Below are 21,885 nucleotides of genomic sequence, written 5' to 3'. Positions count from 1 at the left end.
GAGTTTCAGTCAGGTTTCAGAGCTCATCACAGCACAGAAACAGCTTTAGTGAAGGTTACAAATGATCTTCTTATGGCCTCTGACAGTGGACTCATCTCTGTGCTTGTCCTGCTAGACCTCAGTGCTGCGTTCGATACTGTTGACCATAATATCCTATTAGAGCGATTAGAACATGCTGTAGGTATTACAGGTACTGCACTGCAGTGGTTTGTATCATATCTATCTAATAGACTCCAGTTTGTACATGTAAATGGAGAGTCCTCTTCAGACACTAAGGTCAATTATGGTGTTCCACAGGGTTCAGTGCTAGGACCAATTCTATTTACATTATACATGCTTCCCTAGGCAACATCATTAGAAGACATAGCATAAATTTTCACTGCTATGCAGATGACACGCAGCTCTATCTATCCATGAAGCCAGGTAACACACACCAATTAGTTAAACTGCAGGAATGTCTTAAAGACATAAAGACCTGGATGGCCGCTAACTTTCTGCTTCTTAATTCAGATAAAACTGAGGTTATTGTACTCGGCCCTGAAAATCTTAGAAATATGGTATCTAAGCAGATTCTTACTCTGGATGGCATTACCTTGGCCTCCAGTAACACTGTGAGAAACCTTGAGTCATTTTTGACCAGGACATGTCCTTCAATGCACATATTAAACAAATATGTAAGACTGCTTTCTTCCATTTTGCGCAACATCTCTAAAATTAGAAATATCCTGTCTCAGAGTGATGCTGAAAACTAGTTCATGCATTTATTACTTCCAGGCTGGACTACTGTAATTCACTATTATCAGGAAGTCCTAAAAACTCGCTGAGAAGCCTTCAGCTAATCCAAAATGCTGCAGCAAGAGTACTGACAGGGACTAGAAAGAGAGAGCATATTTCTCCTGTTTTGGCTTCCTTCATTGGCTTCCTGTTAAATCCAGAATTGATTTCAAAATCCTGCTCCTCACATACAAGGTCTTAAATAATCAGGCCCCATCTTATCTTAATGACCTTGTAGTACCATATCACCCTATTAGAGCACTTCGCTCTTGCACTGCAGGCCTACTTGTTGTTCCTAGAGTATTTAAAAGTAGAATGGGAGGCAGAGCCTTCAGTTTTCAGGCCCCTCTTCTGTGGAACCAACTTCCAGTTTGGATTCGGGAGACAGACACTATCTCTACTTTCAAGATTAGGCTTAAAACTTTCCTTTTTGCTAAAGCATATAGTTAGGGCTGGACCAGGTGACCCTGAATCCTCCCTTAGTTATGCTGCAATAGACGTAGGCTGCCGGGGATTCCCATGATGCATTGAGTTTTTCCTTCCAGTCACCTTTCTCACTCACTATGTGCTAATAGACCTCTCTGCATCGAATCATATCTGTTATTAATCTCTGTCTCTCTTCCACAGCATGTCTTTCATCCTGTTTTCCTTCTTTCACCCCAACCGGTCGCAGCAGATGGCCGCCTCCTGAGCCTGGTTCTGCCGGAGGTTTCTTCCTGTTAAAGGGAGTTTTTCCTTCCCACTGTCGCCAAAGTGCTTGCTCATAGGGGTCATATGATTGTTGGGTTTTTCTCTGTATTTATTATTGTGCTATCTACTGTACAATATAAAGCGCCTTGAGGCGACTTTTGTTGTGATTTGGCGCTATATAAATAAAATTGAATTGAATTGAATTGAATTGAATAGATGTTGATAAGTAGGCTCAAAATAGCATTGTAATTTGCTTAAAAATAGACTTTACATAAACAGGTGACACTGTAACCTCAGCTATGGCAAACATGTTTAAAGGAGATCTGGAAACTAATTTCCATTAGCCTGTTGTGAGAAGTTTGAAAGTTTTTTTCACTTATGTATCCAGTCTTTGATTGACACATAGATGAAATTCTGTTAAAATTACAGCAGACAAAAAAAATAAATAAAAAGCAAAAATACACTGGATGTGTAAATAAAACAGATACAGGAATTGAAGTGAAATTAAAACTCAAACAATACTGTAATTTTTCATGTCCAGGAGCTCAAAGTAATAAGCTGTTCTGGAAACAGCATAAAAACATCTGAAGAAAGGTCAGCAACAGAGAATTGCAAAACATGTATTATAATCTATGTTATTAAATTTTATGCTATTTCATTACATTTCACATCATGGTAAAGTTACTTCTTTTTTAATGTGTGCAAGTGGTTTTATGGTGTTCTTAGTATATTTTAATTATAAGTTAAGTATATCTTTACAACTTCAATTGCACCAAGCAGGAGGAACACACCTAAACCCATTGTATTCTGAATACAATGACAGCAAAGGCTTTCAGTTCTGTACTAAACACTGTTTCCCAGGCTGTGGGACACCTTGCATTGTCAATATTAATGACACTTGGTACAGATGTGGAAAAGAGAACATAACAAAGTAAATGTTATAAAAACTCAGATTTTTATGTCTAGGTGTCAACAATTTGCTCTTAAATGTGTCCCTTTTTACCATTTTTCTGATATTGTGGGAATTAAGTATGAACCAACCAAATGCAAAAGGGCACTTTCATAAGTAAATAATAGCTCAAATAACAGAACAAGACAATTGTGTCCTGTAAAACCTTTACACCAACAGTGATTATTAACTGCGGGAATGGGTAATTCTTATAAGTAATTTCTGTAAACTGGTAGGTGGAAATCTGTTCTGAATATGGAGTCAGATTTTCACATCTTGTGCCTGTTTTACCCTCATAACAGGCAGCTCATAAACAAACAACACATTACCAGACACAGCATTACTCTTAAAAGTGCATACTAAAATTAAAATTAAACAAATACAACTCCATTAAATTACCTGTTACATGGATTATTAAATTGCCTTCATTATCTCTCATTTTGCCACTTTCACACTAATTTATGTAGAGTTATAACTGGACCAAAGGTTTAGAAGCCGACTCGACTTTTAGGTAATTAATTCAGAGACAGTGTTTTTACTCTCATTAAGTGTGGCGTTATTTAGCAAGTTTATTTTGAGCGAAAAGATGGCTGGAGAAGCAGTGACAACAACAAACACAGGGCCTCATGTTGAAACAATGAAACCAGCTGTGTCAGAAGGAGTATAAGTCAGTGTGAAAAGGATGCTATTCAAAACTGTTAACAGGATATCACCATCAGGAAAGCCTGTGTAGCACGGAAATAATGAGAACGTAGGCCCTAAAACGGACATTATGCCAGTGTTAGCAGTGTCTCTACTGCCATCTAGTGGCTGGCTGATCACAGAACAACTTATAAAAACCAAACATTTTTTGTCAGCTTAAAACTTAAAACATTATATAACATATAATGTAATATTTTATATATTATATAATTTATTATATATTTTATAATATATAGTTTAATATGTCACTTTTAGTTCTTATTAGAGTTTTTCCATTTCTGTAGTATCCCACTATAGTTAGTTTGGCATATGCTAATGAGCTTCAAACTACTCCTCCCTGACTTCATCCTCCGCCTCATTTTGCCCACTCAAACTCAAAGAGATGAGAACATAGTAGCAAGCAACAATGTCTGTAACAAAGTGTCCTAGTGTCCTCGTGCTGTTATTTCATTTTTTTGCATAACCAGCTCTGTGTGTGTGGTGTGTATTTAGTATGCACTATTACACTGCTGCCCTCCTACATCTCTGTGTACGAGATCTAGTGAGACAAACTGGTCAGTCACAACAGAAGAAAGACATCAACTACTTGCATCATATGGCTACTCTCCATCACTAGAAACACACAAATGATTAACAAACCATCACATCGTCTGTGGACAACAGATTAAAGTAAGTGTTGAAGAAATTTGTGTAAGATATGTTTTGAAAGGACTACATTTTGACTGCTGTGTAAATTTTCTGATACTATTTTATGTCTTAGCAAATTTGAAATGTGTCTCTATGAAGTTAATTTCCTGAAGTTGATTTCATCTTTGCAGCATACCTATTGGAAGAAAAAGAAAGGACACTGAGGAGAAGAAGTGCCTTTGAGGCAACTGCTGTTGTTATTCAGAGCTGTATAAATAAAATTTCATTGAACTGAACTGAATTGAAGGGACCCATACAAACAGCTTAAAATCCCTTGAAATGACTGGAATATAGTGGAGAAGAAAAGAAAAAAAAAACTGAACCAGGGTATTTCAAAGAAAAGATCCATTTCGGGTATTTTGTTTTAAGTTTCATAAGCAACAATGGCATCAACAGGTCTTCAGCTGATGGGCTTGGTGCTGGCTCTGCTGGGTTGGGTTTGCGGGGCGCTGGTGTGTGCTGCTCCTCTGTGGCGCGTATCTGCATTCGTTGGTGGAGAGCTAGTCATTGCCCAGGTGTTGTGGGAAGGACTGTGGATGAACTGTCTGTCTCAAACTACAGGACAGATCCAGTGCAAGACCTATGACTCCACCCTGGCACTGCCTATGTTTACCCAAGCGGCCCGGAGCCTCACAGTTCTGTCTTTACTTCTCTGTCTTCTGGCCATCATCCTCGGGGTGTCAGGAGCCAAGTGTACTCACTGCATGGGAGACAATAACCAGGACACCAAGGCAAGACTGGGAAGGATAGCAGGGGTACTCTTCATTGTGGCGGGCCTTGCCTACTTAATACCCATCTGTGGGACTGCCTATGCAATCATCAGGGACTTCTATGATCCAAATATTGCTGCGCCTTTGAAAAGAGAACTGGGGCCGGCATTGTACCTGGGTTGGGGGGCCAGCATAATGCTCCTGGTGGGGGGATCTCTGCTGCACGTCGGCTCTCCTCCACCAGGAGCAAGAGCTATGCCCATTGTCGGAAGACCAGCAAAAGACAGCCAACAAACAGTAGCAACAGGAGAGGTGAAGCAACAGGAGAAATCTTTTGTATGAAGATACAGAGGTCACAACTTCATCATTTAAGTTTCTGGAAACTGCAAGGTCATTATCTACAAGAGGATATTCAGAACCTAATAGGTTTCATAGTATTATAAAGTTAAGTTTGTTTTGTTGAATTGTGTTTATTTAATAAGGTGGTATAATAAGGTGGCAGGTGGTATGGGTGCAGTGGTTAATGCTATTGTCTCATGGCAGGAAAGGTCCAGTTAAAAACAAGGGGCACAGTGTCTAAAGACATGTTAGGTTACCCTAACCCTTTAAAGCCAAGTGTATTGTATTTGATACATGTGTTTTTGTGAGTTTTTGAGACTTCTACATCATCAGCATGATTTTTTTTTTACCTTAAAAAATGATATAAATTGCATGACAAATTTTTAATGACTAAATTGCAAAATATATGGCTTATGTAGCAAATGTGATACAAATTAAAACTCATATATGCACATTAAAATTTATATATTGTTTATATATATATATTTTGTCTAAAGGTTCAACAAACACACCATTTAAAAAATTAAAGATTTCTGGCAGTTATTTCATGGTTCAGGTTTTAAAGGACTAATTCATCCTAATTTGGACAAGAGACTAAGGAAATGGATGAATGGACTTTTTGAAAGAGTAGAAAGTGAAATGAGTTGTGGGTGGATTGCAGATGTTTACTAATGCATGTGACTTACATTTGTCAGATTCCACTCTGCCTCTGCTTGTGTTTGTGCGTGTGTGTGTGGGCTGTCTGTGTACAGAAGGCCAGTGTACATATTGCAGCCTGTGTGTGCTGGTGTTTGCACTGAAATTATGTGTGGGCAGTTGGAGCAATGCCATTTACTTTTAACACACACACAAAAAATTATTAAATTTCATTTTCTGCTATTATCAGACATACATTTTATACCCTGATAACACTCGGGACTTTTTCCACTAGTAATCATTATTGATCTAAATGTTCTTTCCAATAAAGAACATAGTTAGTTCTAGTTTAGTAAGATAAAATAAATCAACTTTTACTTTTGTTTTTTTCTGATTGTGTTTTAATACTGCAGTGTTTTCAGTGAATGCAATGAATATAATACACTATATACGATACAATATACTTTACTAATAATTTTTTATTCCTATTGTTTTTAATTGTTTTCTTTGGATTGTAATGACCTATGCACAACAATAAATGTGTTTGCCATCACAACAACTGGTTATCCTGTTCATATTTGATGTCTAATGAAACTGAGTAAACATGTATTGAATATAACTATTTCCAGTGCTCCTTATTCTCAAGATTTTAACACACTTTGTACACTTATTAATCTAATAAAACATTTCCAAGCTGTAAATAAACAGTAAGTCAACCCCAGCTGGATCTTAAAGCACTTTGAGTAGTAACAACACACAAAAAACACAAGGGGGCAGTAAACTGTACAGAAACAATACACTCTTCCAACAAGAACCTTTAACTATTGGTTTTGGGACCGGTTTGGGTGTCATTATTGAGTTCTCATTCTATTTGCTGAATTTACTTCATGATCTCATGCCATGTGCTTGTAACACCTGCTTAGTATAGTAAGGTTAGGCTTATAGACTAGATTCGAGAGGAGTAAAATAAATTTGAGAGAACAGTGTTGAACAGCTGGCAGATTTATTACAATGTTACAATGGTGCAATAACCCAATGTAAACAACATAGAAAATTAACAGAAGATCAACAGAGAAGTGCGCTCTTTTGAAAATAACAACCAAAATAAAATAAAATAAAATGAGCAGTCTCTTTAGACCTGACTCCTGATGAGCAGGATATTGTGAGTTCAATAGTTTTTCAGAGAAACGATCCGTATGGAGTAAGTAGTTTTTGCTCGTGCTTATCTGAAATCCTGCGATTTGAAGTAATTCACATCTGTAGATCTACTCCTGCATCCAGAACAGCTGGCCACACTGCTTTTGGATTCGGCAAAGAGTTTTCACAGGGTCTGGCTCGCCATCCATATCCAGAACCACTTCGCGATCAGATCCAGGATCACAAAAAACCAGTCTGCACATACAGTACAGAGCAATAAACAAAATAGTTCTTAACAGTTTTTCTAAATAAAATGAGATCTGATAAAGTTTTCAAAATCAAGTACACTGTTGTTTTAACATTGTTCTGTTTCTATGAATTCAATTTGTATTGCTTTACAGCATTACAATTAAATATATTTATATACCCCTTTTTAAGGCATATGTAATCACATCATGAAATGTTTGTCATGTAACTAGTTTTAAATAACTTATTTACATGAATCAACCCATAACTGGAATGACAAAGTGCAGAAAAAGCACTGAATAACATTTATAGCTAAAAGAAAAGTGCATCTTGCATTAGTGTTGTGCATTTGTGAAAGTGCTTAATCAAATAGACAATAAAATAAAGTACAACACTCAATTTCACATAAGTACTCCGACTGGTTTTAGCTTTTTAGACACTACAGAATTCACACTGTTGCAGTATTTACCACATGTAAAATCAGCATAGGTTTTCCTGCTAACTTATCATCTTTAGTAACTCACCAGAGTTCCCATGAAACAAACACACGCTCCACCTGGTTTGGTCGAGAGCAAAACACATAACCGGCTCTGAAAAGTACATAACTTTAAGTTAGATACTGTTAAAGGTACTTTTTAACACTTATTTTATATCAAAAGACTCACTGTGTAGCTTGTTGATTGCTCTCGGTGTCTTGCTCCGTTTTTTCTAGTTTAATGCAACGGCGTGCTTTTGTTGCATTCACTGAACTACGGAAAATCAAAGTGTGTTCAAGGGGTGTCGGAAATAATAATACAAGGCAAAAAACAAAAAATTCTAGTAACCATGTCTATAGGGGTTACATGCTGATTACCAGTTTTATGACAGAGCAGACAAATGTTATAGTTTTACATTTAAAATATGACCTAATAAAAACAATACATTTGGACATACACTGCTCTTTTAGTATCACTTTTGGAATTGTGTTGTAAAGTATAATGTCTGCAAGTTTTAAACACACCAGTGCATGTCCATATATGGAACTGAGCTACTATAATTTTGAGTTTTTAAGATATGAGTTATGTTTGGGAAATAAAAATTTAAATCACATTAGTTTTATATCAGAAAGAAAATAAGCACATAGCACATGAGAAGATGTGTGTAGTTCTTCCTTTATGCTGCCCTCTTAACCCTTCACAACAACATATTGCCCTTCTGCTCAAAACGGGGAACCTACAGTAAAACTACAGTTAAAAAAGAAAAGAAAAGAAAGAAAGGTAGGCCTGTTTTGAGCAACTGGGCAATATATTGGCAAGTAAAAACCTACGCTCTGTGCAAGGAGTTCTTCCTTCTTGGAAAGGAACAAACAGTGAGTTTATTTTCAGTCACCCTCATCTCTTTTGTATTGACACAACATAATTCACAGCATAATTATTTCCAGGCACCCTCAGCTGCAATATGATACAACTTAAAGAATAAATGAAGAAGAAAAAATACAAAAGAAAAATGTTTAAAATGCAATTCAGTTCAGTTCGGCTCAAATTACACTAATTTGTTTGATTGCACTTTATTGTTTGTGTTGATGTACACTGTAAAAATTTATGTATCATAAATGAGTTACAGTGCCTCTAATAATCCTCCCTCTAAGCAAACAACTCATGTAAGAAACTATCAGCCTTACTGCAACCATAGGAGAGCTTGGGACAGCATGGGAACAAGGAGTTAAGATATGTTAAAGGCAGTTTTAAAACCATCACTAGCTAATTTGTAGTAATATTTTTGGAGAGGCAGTTTTTCTCTATAAATTCAACTTCGACTCCTCTTATGCTTATTCTTTTAGTCTGAAAAGAAAACAAGTTCTCTGCTAACTCAGAGCCAGCTCAGGAGCTTCAGCACAAAAAGTTAAACATCAAGCTGCAAAGCTAGGGTGGCCTCTGGACAGGGAATTCATTATGAGTGTTCTCAGCAGTGGATCTGACAACAACACGCTAGATGGAAGAAAATCTTTAAAATTAGTCATTAAAAATATAGCGGATTAGAATCACCAGTTAACCTTACTTAATTAATCACTAGGTTTTAGTTAATTAGCAAAACCAAAGGTAATATTTATTTGTCAAAGGATACCCATAAAATATTTATGTTAAGGCCTGCTATTACCCACACTACGCCAAGCTGATATTTATTTATTTTTTTCCAAGTCCTTTAAACTTTTTCTTTCTCTAAATATTAATATTTCATTGCCTTAAAAAGAAAGAAACACGCAGATAATTCATATTGTTTGGAGCATATTCTTGGACATGCTAGCCCCTCCTGCGTGATGAAATTACACTTTTTAATCACCTGCAGTCCTCTCGCGTGAAGAAACGCTGTCTGACGTATACACAGTACCACTACATTACCAAACTCCTCATTTTTTTCATGGCTCGTTACCGCTCGAGTGAGAATGTCTCTTAAAGGGACAGTGCGACACTTCGTTTTGTTTGCAGCTGCGCAGAGGACGCCTGTCGCTTTAAAAACGCGTGACACTTAATAGACGTGAAAGTGAGCTATGTGAGTTTTTGCTGTGCCGGGGCTGTAGCATTTTCATACCGCTGTCGACCTTTGGATCTCAGCCCCTGGGAAGAGTAGGCAGATCCGCCGTCCTCGCTGACAATTGGCTGTGCTCCTCTTCTCTTAATTACTGCTGCTTCCAATTGCGCTTCAGCTTGTAACCAAAACACAGAAATGATGTGGCGCGAGTGTGCGCGATGCTGCTGGAGCCCAAAGTCCCCGGTCCTTAGCGCAGGCACTTATCGGAGTGTTTGAAGATTAACGAGGTTAACCGTGTCCTCTAGACCACCAGAGCTACAGCAGCTGTTCCCAGCAGGCCACGAAGCCACCATAGCAGCCGGACAGCGTGTGGAGTCGGACTGACAGGAAGGAAGTAACCGCTGTATCTGCTCGGGACAAGCAGAGCTCAGTGCCATGACTGAAAAACGAATGTCGCGGTGGTATTTCGGTGGGCTGGCATCATGTGGAGCCGCCTGCTGCACTCATCCTCTGGATCTCATTAAGGTGAGTGGCGTAAGTGCCACAGTAACCTTCCGCCGGGCGTGCAGGCCTTGACACATGGGTACAGCTGTTCCCAGAGGCAGTATTGGGGAACACGACAGATTACAGTTATTCGTGGATAACTTATAATCGAGTGGTTTCCAGATATCAGTCTGTGCTTTCTAAAGCTGCACTCCTTCAGCTTTTTTTTTAAGAATGCCTTTGAGGTATCATGGTCCAGGACAGGTGTGTTAAACATCCGGTCCGGGAGCCCGAACTGGGCCTTCAGATTGTTTGTCTTCAAAGTGTGAAACCTGCAGTGAAGGCATCGATTACCCCAATGTTTCACTTAAATGCATTACTAATCTTTTGGTAGTGATGTTGGCCTTAATTACAGTAGTAAAATGGGATAAAAAAGTATTTCTATATTTAGACAAGTTGTTTAAATCATAAAGATGTGCTAAAGATGTTTAGTTAGTAAAACTACATGTGCAGTTCTGTGCCTGTGATCTGCAATGACAGTAGGCTCATTAAATGTGGAAAACTGAAATATATTTTTGAAATTGTTCTTATCTCATGCTGCTCATTGTCTGTTGTGTAAATTGATAAGTTATACCTTCCGTTATATGACAAATTTTAGAAGAGTGGCGTTATTGATCTGGCCCACTCAAGACACATATGTGACTTATGAATTAAGAGTTGGGCACTCCCAGTCTAGGATATACAGGTCTAGTTAGCAACGTGTTTATTATTTGAGTAAAATTATAGAAAGTGGTGCTGTGACAGGCTGGCAATATATCCTGCCTCTCGCTCCATGGTAGAGAATGTATAGATGGATATCAATAGATTAATCACACTGAGAAATAAAAATATTTTTGTCACTTACTCTGCTTGCTTGAGAGTACACATCTGAGAGTGTTTGTAGGCCCATTCGTGTTCATTCATGTTGATTTCGTCACACTGCTGCATAGAGAAGTACATTTCTACATCTCAGATTACTCAAATACTTTTTTTTTTTTTTTTTTTATGTTACTCCAATTTGATTGCACAGAAAACAGAAGCATGTGACCCTAATAAGGCCAACTGGTCCTCAGGAAATCCTGTGGTGTGTAATTATGTAGTTAAGGCTCGAAATTACCCCACTGCAGAAAATGTCCTGAAGTGCTTTATGTGTGTCTTAGCTTGTGAACTGGTTTGGGATGTTTTTGAAGTGTAGCTTCATTTTCAGAGTTGGCACAAAAATTATAGGAAAGGTTAAAAAATAAGTTAATGGCAGAGAAAAATCAAGGCCACGTTCATGACAGTGATGAACCTTTGACCTCTAAAAGTATCATTTAAAACATAAATTATTGATGCTTCTATTCAGTTTGGTTCAGTTCAAAATTATTTATATAGTGCCAAACCAAAACAAATGTGGCCTTGAGGACTAGGTTTCAGGAAATGATAAAAAAGTGGAAAATATTTGTCCTCCAGGTTACTAACAAAAAAACCCTTGAATTTAAAGAGTAGTTTAAGGTGTTTTTGAGATGTATTACTGACAAGCTATTCTTGCCTAAGATTAGCAAACTAGAAAGTGATTTCATTGTGAGACAGTAGAGTGACTGTGCAAGTTTTTATTCTGTTGTGTACAGTACTGTGGTTATTTCCATAAACTGAGAGCAAGTAAAGAAAGCTCATTTCCATGTTGTGAAAATGAAAGGGTTTGTTTTGAAAGCTAATGGTAATGCTGTTTTGCTCATTGTCATTCTTTGTGTCAGAGTGAATTGGATCCCATGCGAAAGAATTGTTTGTTTACTTAACAAAAGTGAATTTCAGACGTTCTTGAATCTGTTTACTTTTGATATACGGTTGAAGTGAATGGCATTCCATTTTTGCTTGTCACTGCTTGTCTTGCTATCTTTTAGCATGAAAACAGATTTAAAATATTCAGTCTGAGCATTGAGCAGTGTTCCACTGCAGCCTAAGTATGTCATTTTTACTCCTCTGTAATAACGTTCAGTCACCCACGAGTTAAACACCATAATAACAACTTTATTGGTTTTGTAGGGAGCTGTCATTGGATAAAGAAAAGAAAGGATAAACTTATAATGACAGCATATAATACACAAAAGAACTGAGGGTTTATTCTGTAGTTTGTAACCCAACATTAAGGCAGTTTGTGACTTTGCTACTTACAAAGCCTACACATACCAAAATACCACATTTCCATAAAATGTTAACATCTGTATTTAGGAATGACCTGTATTTTTGTTCAAGCTAGGGCGTAAGTATCACCAAACCCACATCAAATAAGAAAACTGCCTAGTCATGCCCTATCAGCATACCTTTTTTGTGTTAATCAGGAGATCTATTACACCATCAGATAAAGTGTTTTTTGTTTTCTGAACCTGTACTGGAGAGTTGCTAAACTAGATTTTTCTGACCTCACCTAGAAAGACAATAATTTAGCCAGACTCTTATCACCTCATCCTGGTGTAATATTTCAACACAGTGAGTGTGCACAAGTGTTTCTTGGCTTGTGAATTCGTGTTGGTTCACTGATAGCTTAAGTATAGTAACCACTGAGGACAAAGCACGTACAGCAGTGTTGGCATAAACAAGGAACAGAATGGAAATGTTCCTCAAGTGCAGCCATGCTTAAAGTAACTGAAACAAGATTCCAGAAACATGTAAAATGCCAAAATGTTGCCCAGTTTAACTCAGCTTAAGCTGGGGTGGTGATTGTTCAGTTAACACCCAATACTAATTATTACCAAAGTTTTTACTTACTTATCCAAATCATTAAATTCAGGTGTTCCAATCACTTCCATGGCCACAGGTGTATAAAATCAAGCACCCAGTCATGCACACTGCTTCTACAAACATTTGTGAAAGAATGGGTCGCTCTCAGGAGCTCAGTGAGTTCCAGGGTGGTACCGTGATAAGATGCCACCTGTGGAACAAGTCCAGTTATGAAATTTCCTCACTGCTTAATATTTCACATTCAACTTTTAGTGGTATTGTAAGAAAGTGGAAGCTACTGGGAGTGACACCAACTTGGCCAAAAAGTGGTAGATCATGTAAAATCACAGAGCGGGGTCAGTGGATACTGAGGCGCATAGTGTACAGAGGTCCCTAACTTTCTGTAGAGTCAATAGCTACAGACCTCCAAACTTCATGTGGCCCTCAGATTAGCTCAAGAACAGTGCGTAGAGATCTTTGTGGAATGGGTTTCCATGGCCGAGCAGCATCCAAGCCTTTCATCACTTAGCACAATGCGAAGTGTTAGATGCAGTGATGCAAAGCATGCTGCCACTGGACTCTAGAGCAGTGGAGATATGTTGTCTGGAGAGACTAATCACTCAATCCAGAAGAACAGTACTTGTCTGACTGCATTGTGTCAAGTGTAAAGTTTGGTGGAAGGGGGATTATTGTGTGGTGTTGTTTTTCAGGAGTGGGGCTCGGCCCCTTAGTTCCAGTGAAAGAAATTGTTAATGCTTCACTATACCAAGCCATTCTGACTATTTCATGCTCCCAAATTTGTGGGAAGAGTTTAGAACAGCAAGACTTGACTGCACAAAGCAAAGTCCATAAAGACATGGATGAATGAGTTTGGGATGGAAGAACTTGGCTGTCTTGCTGTTGCAGAGTTCTAAGCCCAACCCAACATAATTCAGTACAGACTGTCAGTAGTTCTCCATGTCACTGCTGATACTTTGAAACACAGTGACCTGTGACAAAGGAGATCCTGAGAGCTCCAAAGTAAAACTAGGAAATAAATATTACATTTCCCCTTAAATTTCCCCCACAAAAAAACCAACTCAAAGAATCATGACTAGTTGTGCAGCTCTTTTACTGCAGAGTAATAATTAGACAGTGACAACATTTTGATTTGATGGCTCAGTGACCTTCAGGCTGTAATCTTTGTAATAACGTAGGATTAAAGCCACATTGTGGACCGCTGACCTTCTCTGATAAGAAAAATAAAACACAAGTACATCTTGGTAACACATTTGGAAAACTTCTGTATGATTGCCTAAATTGCACATATTATCATGACTCCTCCTCCTTTGACTGTCTCATCAGAGCTTGGTGAGTGTTTTAGAGCTTCACTAATACCAGAGAGTAAAATTCAGGGCATTTAAGAGTCCCCTCTTGCGGTACAAGTTGTTCCATACAACTAAAAGTTTGTGAGGTTGCTGTGTCAGCCACAATAGGATCACACATTATATCAGTTCCTTCATTATTTACTGTATATTTACTGTGTTATATACATGACTGTCTTTCCAGGTACACTTACAGACGCAGCAGGAGGTGAAGAAGAGGATGATAGGAATGGCCGTTCATGTGGTGAAGAACGACGGAGTCCTGGCTCTATACAGTGGTCTGTCTGCTTCACTGTGTAGACAGGTATGGGTGCCTGTGTGCATACTGTAGGATTTCTTGAGTTTGTGTGTGTTGTTTTGTTCATTGGTTGTTTCTCTTACTAAAACAGAGTGAGACATTTACTTTAAGCATCTAAATCAGTACAGAATGTTTAGTTCCTGTAGCAAATGCATAGCACTGAGATTAAAATGTTACTCTTTAAACACTGTAGTGCTGAATATTATGTGAAGTTACCTTTGGTTGATGAATAAAATAACTGGTTTATGGCAGCAGAATATGATCAAATAAGTCACTGGTGAATTGCAAGTCTATAAATGTTGCAGAGGTGTGACCACGGTGAGAATGAACAGTTGTCAATAAAGGGTTCAAGTTTGATCCTGTTAGACCTTAAATGAACTAAACTCTCCCCTCAACCACCCTGTAATTAAAGGCACACGCACCTAAGCCATACCAAATACATCCAAACGTTTAAACGAATTCATCAATTTCAAGATTATTTTGAAAAGGTTTTATGTAATTTAATTTAAAAAAGAAAGCTATAATATTGTTTCATTACCAATAAAGTCAAATATTTCCAATATTTTTGTTTTAACTTTAATTCTTATGGCTACAGGCTCATAAAAATCAGAAATCCAAATGATCTCAAATTATTAGAGTATTTTATTTAGACTTTGTGTAAATTTAAACAGTAATAGTACTGTGGACTCTATCGCATTCGGCCACAATCATGGGAAACCTGCTGGCTTGATTGTTGTCCAGTTGACAAAGGTGACAAAGCCTGGCTGCAGAATGCTGTGTCGATGCATAGATCAATACAAGGTCAATAGAAAGTTGACTAGGAGGGGAAAGTGTGGTATCAGAAGGTCAACACTCAGCCTGAATAATCACAACTGTGAGAGGATTGCCAGGAAAAGTAATTTCAGGAACTTGGAAAAGCTTCAGAAGGAGTGGACTGAGGCTGGTGTCAATGCTTCAAGTGCCCCCACGCACAAATATCTTCAGGAATGGAGCTACAGCTCATCCTGAACCAGAGACGGTGTCAGAAACATCGTACTTGGGCTGAAGAAAACAGAGCTGGACTGCTGTTTAATGGTCCAAAGTCCTCTTTACAGATGAAAGTGATTTTCATTTTATTTCCTTGTTTTATGTCAGGGTCGTACAGTCTGGAGGAAAGTGAAGAGGGACAGAATCTAAAGCGTTTGAAGTCTAGTGTGTAGTTTCTGCAGTCTGTGATGGTTTGGGGTGCTATGTCATCAGCTATCGTTGCTCGTGGTTTTATTAGCAACCATTTAGCAGAAGATTTTAGAGGACTTCATGCTTCCTTCTGCTGCCAAGCTTTATGGAGAGGCCAATATCATTTTCCCACAGGTCTTAGCACCTGTCTATAGTGTCAAAACTCTTAAACAGTAGTCCGACCATGTGACTGATTGACTGGCAGGCTAACTCGCCTGACCTGAGTGCTGTGTCACATCTGTGGGGCATTGGCAGTTATGGTAAAGGAGGCCCAGCCAAGTGTATGAGTGTATTGAAAATTTTTGTGTTGTAAATCCTCTTTTGATGGATCTTGGCAAATGTTTTGGTGACTTGAGCTACTGTGTTTTTTTTTTTTTTTGTTTTTTTTATCTTCATGCACCAAGTATAAGGCTTATGAATCCTGGAATTTTTTTTTTTTTTTTTTTAAAAAGGCTTGAAATATTTTACTTGGGACATAATGAATGAAGAATGTATGAAAGTTCACCAATCTACAGTCTGCTGTCAAAACTGCTTTGCTCTCTAGAACAGTATTTGTTTTTATTTTTATTTTTTAAAGAAAAGGGGGGGCAGAATGCAAAATTTTCAATAATTAAATAAAGAATTCTTTCTGTTCTTGTCTTTTTCTTTCTCTTGTCAGATGTCATATTCCCTCACCAGATTTGCCATCTATGAAACAGTGAGGGACATGCTGGGCAGCACGAACCAGGGCCCCATGCCTTTTTACCAGAAGGTCCTGCTGGGAGCCTTTGGAGGTTGGAACACAAACACATGTTTTGCTTCTTTGTGCCTTTTTTTTTCTGTAACTCAGGCTCTCACAAACATGCATTCCAACAAGGTTTCTGTGCCAACAGGTTTCACTGGTGGGTTTGTTGGGACCCCTGCAGACATGGTGAATGTCAGGTAACGTATGGTTACAGTATCCAAATTACTGCAATCACTAAATACTGAAATCGGAACATATGAAATGTGCTTTCCCCTAGGATGCAGAATGACATGAAACTACCACCAGAACTGAGGAGAAAGTGAGTGTTGTAATTCCTAGTCTAAACATTTTGGCTTAAATGTTTTTTATTAATTTAATGCTTTATTTTTTTTTCTTTTCTTCCAGCTACAAACATGCCATTGATGGGCTCTTTAGAGTCTTCAGAGAAGGTAAAAACCAAATAGAATATACTATAGCTTCATGTTTAGCTCTCACAGGTATCATGTCTGACTTGTGATTTCTATCCTGTCATGCAGAGGGCATAAGGAAACTCTTTTCAGGAGCCTCCATGGCCTCCAGCAGAGGAGCAATGGTTACTGTGGGACAGGCAAGTTATGATAGTCCAAATCTGCTCGCAGGCTACAATTTCTTAACAGGAAACATTATCTGTGTATTTTTTTTTTTTTTTTTTAACAATACCAATTTTAAACAATTATCATAATGTCTGAGAATGTTAGAGACATTAATAGTTCTTGGGTCAATGATGGGCAATTTGCATTTTTTATTTTAAAATTGTTGGGTTATTGATGTGATATGCATATTTTCTGACAGAGGGCATCATTTGTATTTTAAAATCATTTAGTCAATTCATGATCTGAAGAGTGTATTATGTAAAATGCATTTTAAATGTATTTTTAGTGCATTCAACTGGGTACCGGTCCGTGAGTCGTTTGGTACCAGGCCGCAAGAGTTGAGGCTCGGGTGGAAAAATTGATGGTTTTCAGGGTTTTTAAATCGGGTTTTAGCGTTATTTTTTTTTTTTTAATCGTTTTTATCGTTAACTCTGTTTCCCTGGGTCTTTTTCCGTGTGTTATGAATAAATCTACTTTTTTTTGGTACCGGTACTGGTTTTATTTTGTTGTATTTATCCGCGACACCTTAAAGGCCGGTCCATGAAAATATTGTCAGACATAAACCGGTCCGTGGCACAAAAAAGGTTGGGTACCGCTGCTCTAGAGTGTATGAAGAAAGCAAGAATATTTTGACAACATGCTGTGCTTGTTACATCACTTCTCCAAGCATGACTGATTGCTGTGTAACTGTTACAGCCAGCTGTCTTAATAGTTTTACTCAACACCCCCACCTGTTGACATCTTTTTTTTCTGTACTACCACTAGGGGGAGCCAAACTCAAAATGTTCTGATTAAATTCTAGGATGTGACCATCTTTTGGGCAAGAAGTTTTTTAAATGATCCAAATTGCAGCAAACTATTTAATTTTAAAGTTGTAGAACATTATTTCTTTTTACCATTAACACTCATATTTTTCCTCTTATTTTCTTTTTCTGTAGTTGGCATGTTATGACCAAGCCAAGCAGCTGGTGTTAGGAACAGGCATGATGGGAGATAACATATTCACACACTTTCTTTCCAGCTTCATTGCTGTAAGTATCTGGTTTTATTTTGGTGCAGTGGTGGTCGGATTCAGTTGGTATAAAGTCTTGAGAGCTTTAATAAGCAAGTGGACTTCTTTAGGTTTTGTCAGTTTTTAGAACTGAACGGGCCTTTATCTTGAGATGCAAAATGCCTTCACAAAGTTAAAGAAGTTCAGTGGCTTTCTTTTCAAGCTCTCAAGACTACCATGCCCTGGATGACTGACTACACAGACTTTTTGCACCAAGTTGATCTTCGCTCATATGAACTGCATCTACATCATTTGCAGGGAGGCTGTGCTACATTCCTGTGTCAGCCTCTAGATGTACTGAAGACGAGGCTGATGAATTCAAAAGGAGAGTATACAGTAAGTTTATCATTCCTTATAACTTTAATTTCTCACACTTTCATCCCTCAGTCCTCTGCATTTGTTGGTCTTCAGTTTTAACTAATACTTCTTTGTCTACAGGGGGTGATACACTGCTTACGAGAAACGGCCAAACTGGGTCCACTGGCATTTTACAAGGTAAAAGACACACAAAACAAAATAGATTTAAAACCTAAATGTATGATTTCAGTTGTTTTACTCACTTTTAAAACAAACATTTTAGGGGGGGTTGTATGACCTGAAATAAACTTTATCAACCACAGAAATATCTGATCAAAAACCGATAAATATCTCTAAAGTTCAAGCTCTGATATTAACTTCCAAGTACAATGAAGATTACCTTTCGCCTAGTGTAATAGTGAAACAGAAGTGTTTGCTTTATGTGTGATTTGAATGAACAAATATTAGCATGTGCCCACAAGGTTCAGTTTAGTTATTTAATGTCAAACACTGTTGTACAAACACTTTAAGCACAATGCTTTCAAAACTAAAAATCAGGTGCGGGAAGAGCAACAAATGTGGCTACTTTTTACCTCAAACTCAGCACTTGTACACCTACACATACTCTTACTTCCTCACAGAAAATAAAGCAATAGTCAGTTAAAAGCTGGAGCACTGTTAATAACAAAGAGGACGCCTGTGGATTATTTTAAAATTTTAAGAAGCGTAAGTATTATGTTTACTCATCATTTGCTGTAAACATTAAAATTGCAGATAGGCTTTAAAATAGCTAATCAGGTACATTTTATTAACCACTTCAAGTTTGTGGATTCAGGTTACATATTCAGCTTTACATTTTGTTATCATACAGAGATATTCAGTTTACAGTCATATACCCAGTCAAAAGACTTAAAACATGAACATGACTACTTATTTAAACCATCAGAGGGACGTTCTGTTTAGGCCTGCCTTGAATACAAACCCACTTCAAATATAGCTTTGTTGCCTACATCAACTGAGGTAAACAAATGTTGCTGCCAGAGGAAATACAGACATGACAGACTTTCAGGCCTGTATTGATTATGTTGCTACGATCTGGTGGATGAGGGGGTAGATAATCTTTTACAGTACTCCTTATTATTGTTGTTGCTGGAGATAACTGTTGCTGACCTTGGCATTGTGCATAAACACAAACTGCAACATTTTATTTATTAGTTTATTCAACAGGGCAGCAAAGATGAATAAAGATTGCTGCAAATGACTGAGATCACCAAGAAGCTATTTATCATCTACAGCCTCACACCTGTACCTGTTACCTCCACAAAATGAAAATAAGACAAAAGAAATACCCATATAAAAAAAATAAGAAATAAAATATTAAAAGTATTGTTTAGTTTATTGCCTAATCTCATGTAGCAGCTCTAATTGAATTGAAGATTTGTTTGAGGAAACTTGCAAATAGTAATCTCTTGGTAACTTTTGTTCACAGGGACTTGTTCCTGCAGGAATCCGCTTGATTCCCCACACAGTGCTCACCTTCATCTTCCTTGAGCAGCTGAAGAAATACTTTGGCATTCGTATCATCTCCTGATTGCCCTCCGACCAGCCACTCTTCAGCCACCCTCACTGCCTATCAATACACCCACAGTCACTCTGCTGTTCATCAAAGGAAAGAAGGGAAGGAAGGAAGGAAGACATGCACAGTTTGATATGGCTGGTGTATGCTTTCCCTCTCCTTTAGCTCTACCTCTACATTACAACTAGAAGTCGAATTGTTTTTATATTTGGAGCACCAACTTCTAGTAAGGAGCTAATCCTCTTCTGATTACCATAAATACTAATGGTATGATATTAGTTAGAAATGACTTAATCTAAAGGGTCTGTAATGGGTTATTAGAATGACGGATAATAAAATTATAGATAGATATCCATAATAATTTTAGCTACAGATTGGTACGTGATTGTAATAATTTAATTAACAATTGTTGCTTAAATATGTCCTTTTCTAACCTTTGATTTTTATATTATACCAAGACCATGATTAGGATTTATAGAGTTGTAAAATCTACTTATGAAGCTTATAAACAAACCCAGCATGACCTTGTCCTCAGTGTAACTCTGATAGACAGTAACAGTAAATACCAAAGCCATTACTGAAGCATGACTAAACAAGCTGTTACATAATTCCATAATAACCATTCCAACGTCTTGATGCATCCTCAATCATCCAGGAAAGTAAATCTCCAAAAGTTGAATCTGTTCATCTGGACGTAGCGTTTTGTGGGAGTGACTTCTTCAGTCCCAGCTGACTGCAGGTTTCCCCAATCTTATAAACAGTACATTTGCATAATGACTGAAACCAGCCCACTGAAGGAACAATGGGCTGAAGGGGAAACCTGCAGTCAGCTGAGACTGAAGAAGTCACTTGGATGAGTGACGAAACGTTTCTCCCACAAAACGCTGCGTCCAGATGAACAGATTCAACTTTTGGAGAACCATTCCAACCAACGTTTACCATGTGGGCTGTAGTCTTGGTACTGATTTTTTTTGTTATCTTCCTTGTTGATTAATTCATATTTTAGAACTGGAAATCAACTTTCCGCAGGTTAAAGTTACATTGTAGTTTATCAGATGTTTTGTATTTTACTTCTTTCCTCTGTTAGCATTTCACTCTCAGATCTAGAGGAGATGAGGACCAGTCTTGCTAATGCTACATTTTATAAGTGAGAAGGAAATTATTGGAGAAACTGTGAAGCAGAGGAGGAGGCTGTCAAAATCCTAATGAAGAGGCTCTTTTGTGTAGAAGCCCTGGTGGCAAAGTGAGGGTTTCTGCACATTATCTACAGTCTTAACTCTCCTGTATTTGACTAATTGGAATTTCTTTCGCCAGAGTAATCTTTCTAAATTTGTTATTTTACAGGGAAAAAGTGTTTTTGCAGTACTAATTTTGGCCACTAGAGGTATCTCTATTCCATATCATAAATAAAACTAAATGCCCTAATGTTAATTTCAGCATTTAGTATAAACATGAGGCACTTACATTGTGTGTTGGCACATTTTTAACATTACTTTTATGAATTTCTTTTGGATAGAAATGTATCGTAGCGTGTTAGGGGTGTGTTGGGTTTAACTTGAAGTAAAATGTGTCTAAATCACCACCTTTTCTTATCTCATATAGTCATCAGTGTTACTGTCCTTTGCACTCATTCTCACATAAGAGTTTATATTCCATTCAAAACACAGGGACAACCTCTTGACCAAAAATTGTACTGTACAAACACATTGTGAATTTTGGGCAGATTTAAGAAGAAGAAAAAAAAGAGTTTTACCCTCTTAAACAGTCTGTTTTCTTTCATCTGTTCTCCCATATGAATAATATTAAATATAGAATTTTTTTTTTCTTTGTCCTGCCTGTTCTTACGTCATAAATCAATTCATTCTCATTCACAGGTGACAGATAAAGCATTTATGTGAGATACTGCCAGTGCTGCAGAGATAGCCATGAAGTGTCCTTTTGGCGTCTGTCCCTTGATGCACTGGCTGAGGCAATATTAGGTGCTGAGACATAATGGGTCCTCTTTTAAAGGCCGACAAAATACGCTTTCGGAGGTTAGAGGGGATGTGAAAGAAGTCATGAGTTTGTCACCCAGGAGACTGCAGTTCGTGCCACATTTCAGAGCTTGGTGGCTTCCACTTCCTTTATC

At 37.8% G+C, this 21,885-nt stretch overlaps 2 protein-coding genes and 1 long non-coding RNA gene across 3 annotated transcripts; 2 read left to right on the top strand and 1 right to left on the bottom strand.

The window, feature by feature from the left end:
- The first annotated feature begins 3,455 nt into the window (after positions 1–3,455).
- LOC116317087 (claudin-9-like) lies at positions 3,456–5,255 on the top strand. Its single transcript, XM_031735751.2, has 2 exons — positions 3,456–3,784; positions 3,934–5,255. The coding sequence occupies exon 2, from the start codon at positions 4,186–4,188 to the stop codon at positions 4,852–4,854; it is 669 nt and encodes a 222-aa protein (XP_031591611.2). The 5' UTR covers positions 3,456–3,784; positions 3,934–4,185; the 3' UTR covers positions 4,855–5,255.
- A 1,218-nt stretch (positions 5,256–6,473) lies between these two features.
- LOC116317086 lies at positions 6,474–10,836 on the bottom strand. Its single transcript, XR_004199227.2, has 4 exons — positions 10,766–10,836; positions 7,536–7,619; positions 7,395–7,460; positions 6,474–6,879 (listed from the first exon to the last, which is right to left on the bottom strand). It is a non-coding gene; the product is annotated as an uncharacterized LOC116317086 (long non-coding RNA).
- LOC116317085 (solute carrier family 25 member 10) lies at positions 9,407–20,523 on the top strand. Its single transcript, XM_031735749.2, has 11 exons — positions 9,407–9,903; positions 14,149–14,268; positions 16,136–16,250; positions 16,350–16,398; positions 16,479–16,520; positions 16,607–16,650; positions 16,738–16,808; positions 17,772–17,864; positions 18,143–18,220; positions 18,323–18,379; positions 19,671–20,523. The coding sequence occupies exons 1-11, from the start codon at positions 9,814–9,816 to the stop codon at positions 19,770–19,772; spliced, it is 861 nt and encodes a 286-aa protein (XP_031591609.1). The 5' UTR covers positions 9,407–9,813; the 3' UTR covers positions 19,773–20,523.
- Positions 20,524–21,885: the final 1,362 nt, after the last annotated feature.

This window comes from Oreochromis aureus, linkage group 6 (genome assembly GCF_013358895.1).
Source record: "Oreochromis aureus strain Israel breed Guangdong linkage group 6, ZZ_aureus, whole genome shotgun sequence".
In the NCBI taxonomy this organism is placed as follows: domain Eukaryota; kingdom Metazoa; phylum Chordata; class Actinopteri; order Cichliformes; family Cichlidae; genus Oreochromis; species Oreochromis aureus.
The sequence above is the reverse complement of the archived record's forward strand: the minus strand, read 5'-3'. Positions and strand labels throughout refer to the sequence as shown.

Bases quoted from the DNA above. Each gene is read 5' to 3' on its own strand.
- LOC116317085 (XM_031735749.2), top strand. From the start codon at position 9,814: ATGACTGAAAAACGAATGTCGCGGTGGTATTTCGGTGGGCTGGCATCA. The intron at 16,251-16,349 runs GTTGGAACACAA...CTGTGCCAACAG, and splicing joins CCTGCTGGGAGCCTTTGGAG to GTTTCACTGGTGGGTTTGTT. The intron at 16,399-16,478 runs GTAACGTATGGT...GCTTTCCCCTAG, and splicing joins GCAGACATGGTGAATGTCAG to GATGCAGAATGACATGAAAC.
- LOC116317087 (XM_031735751.2), top strand. From the start codon at position 4,186: ATGGCATCAACAGGTCTTCAGCTGATGGGCTTGGTGCTGGCTCTGCTG.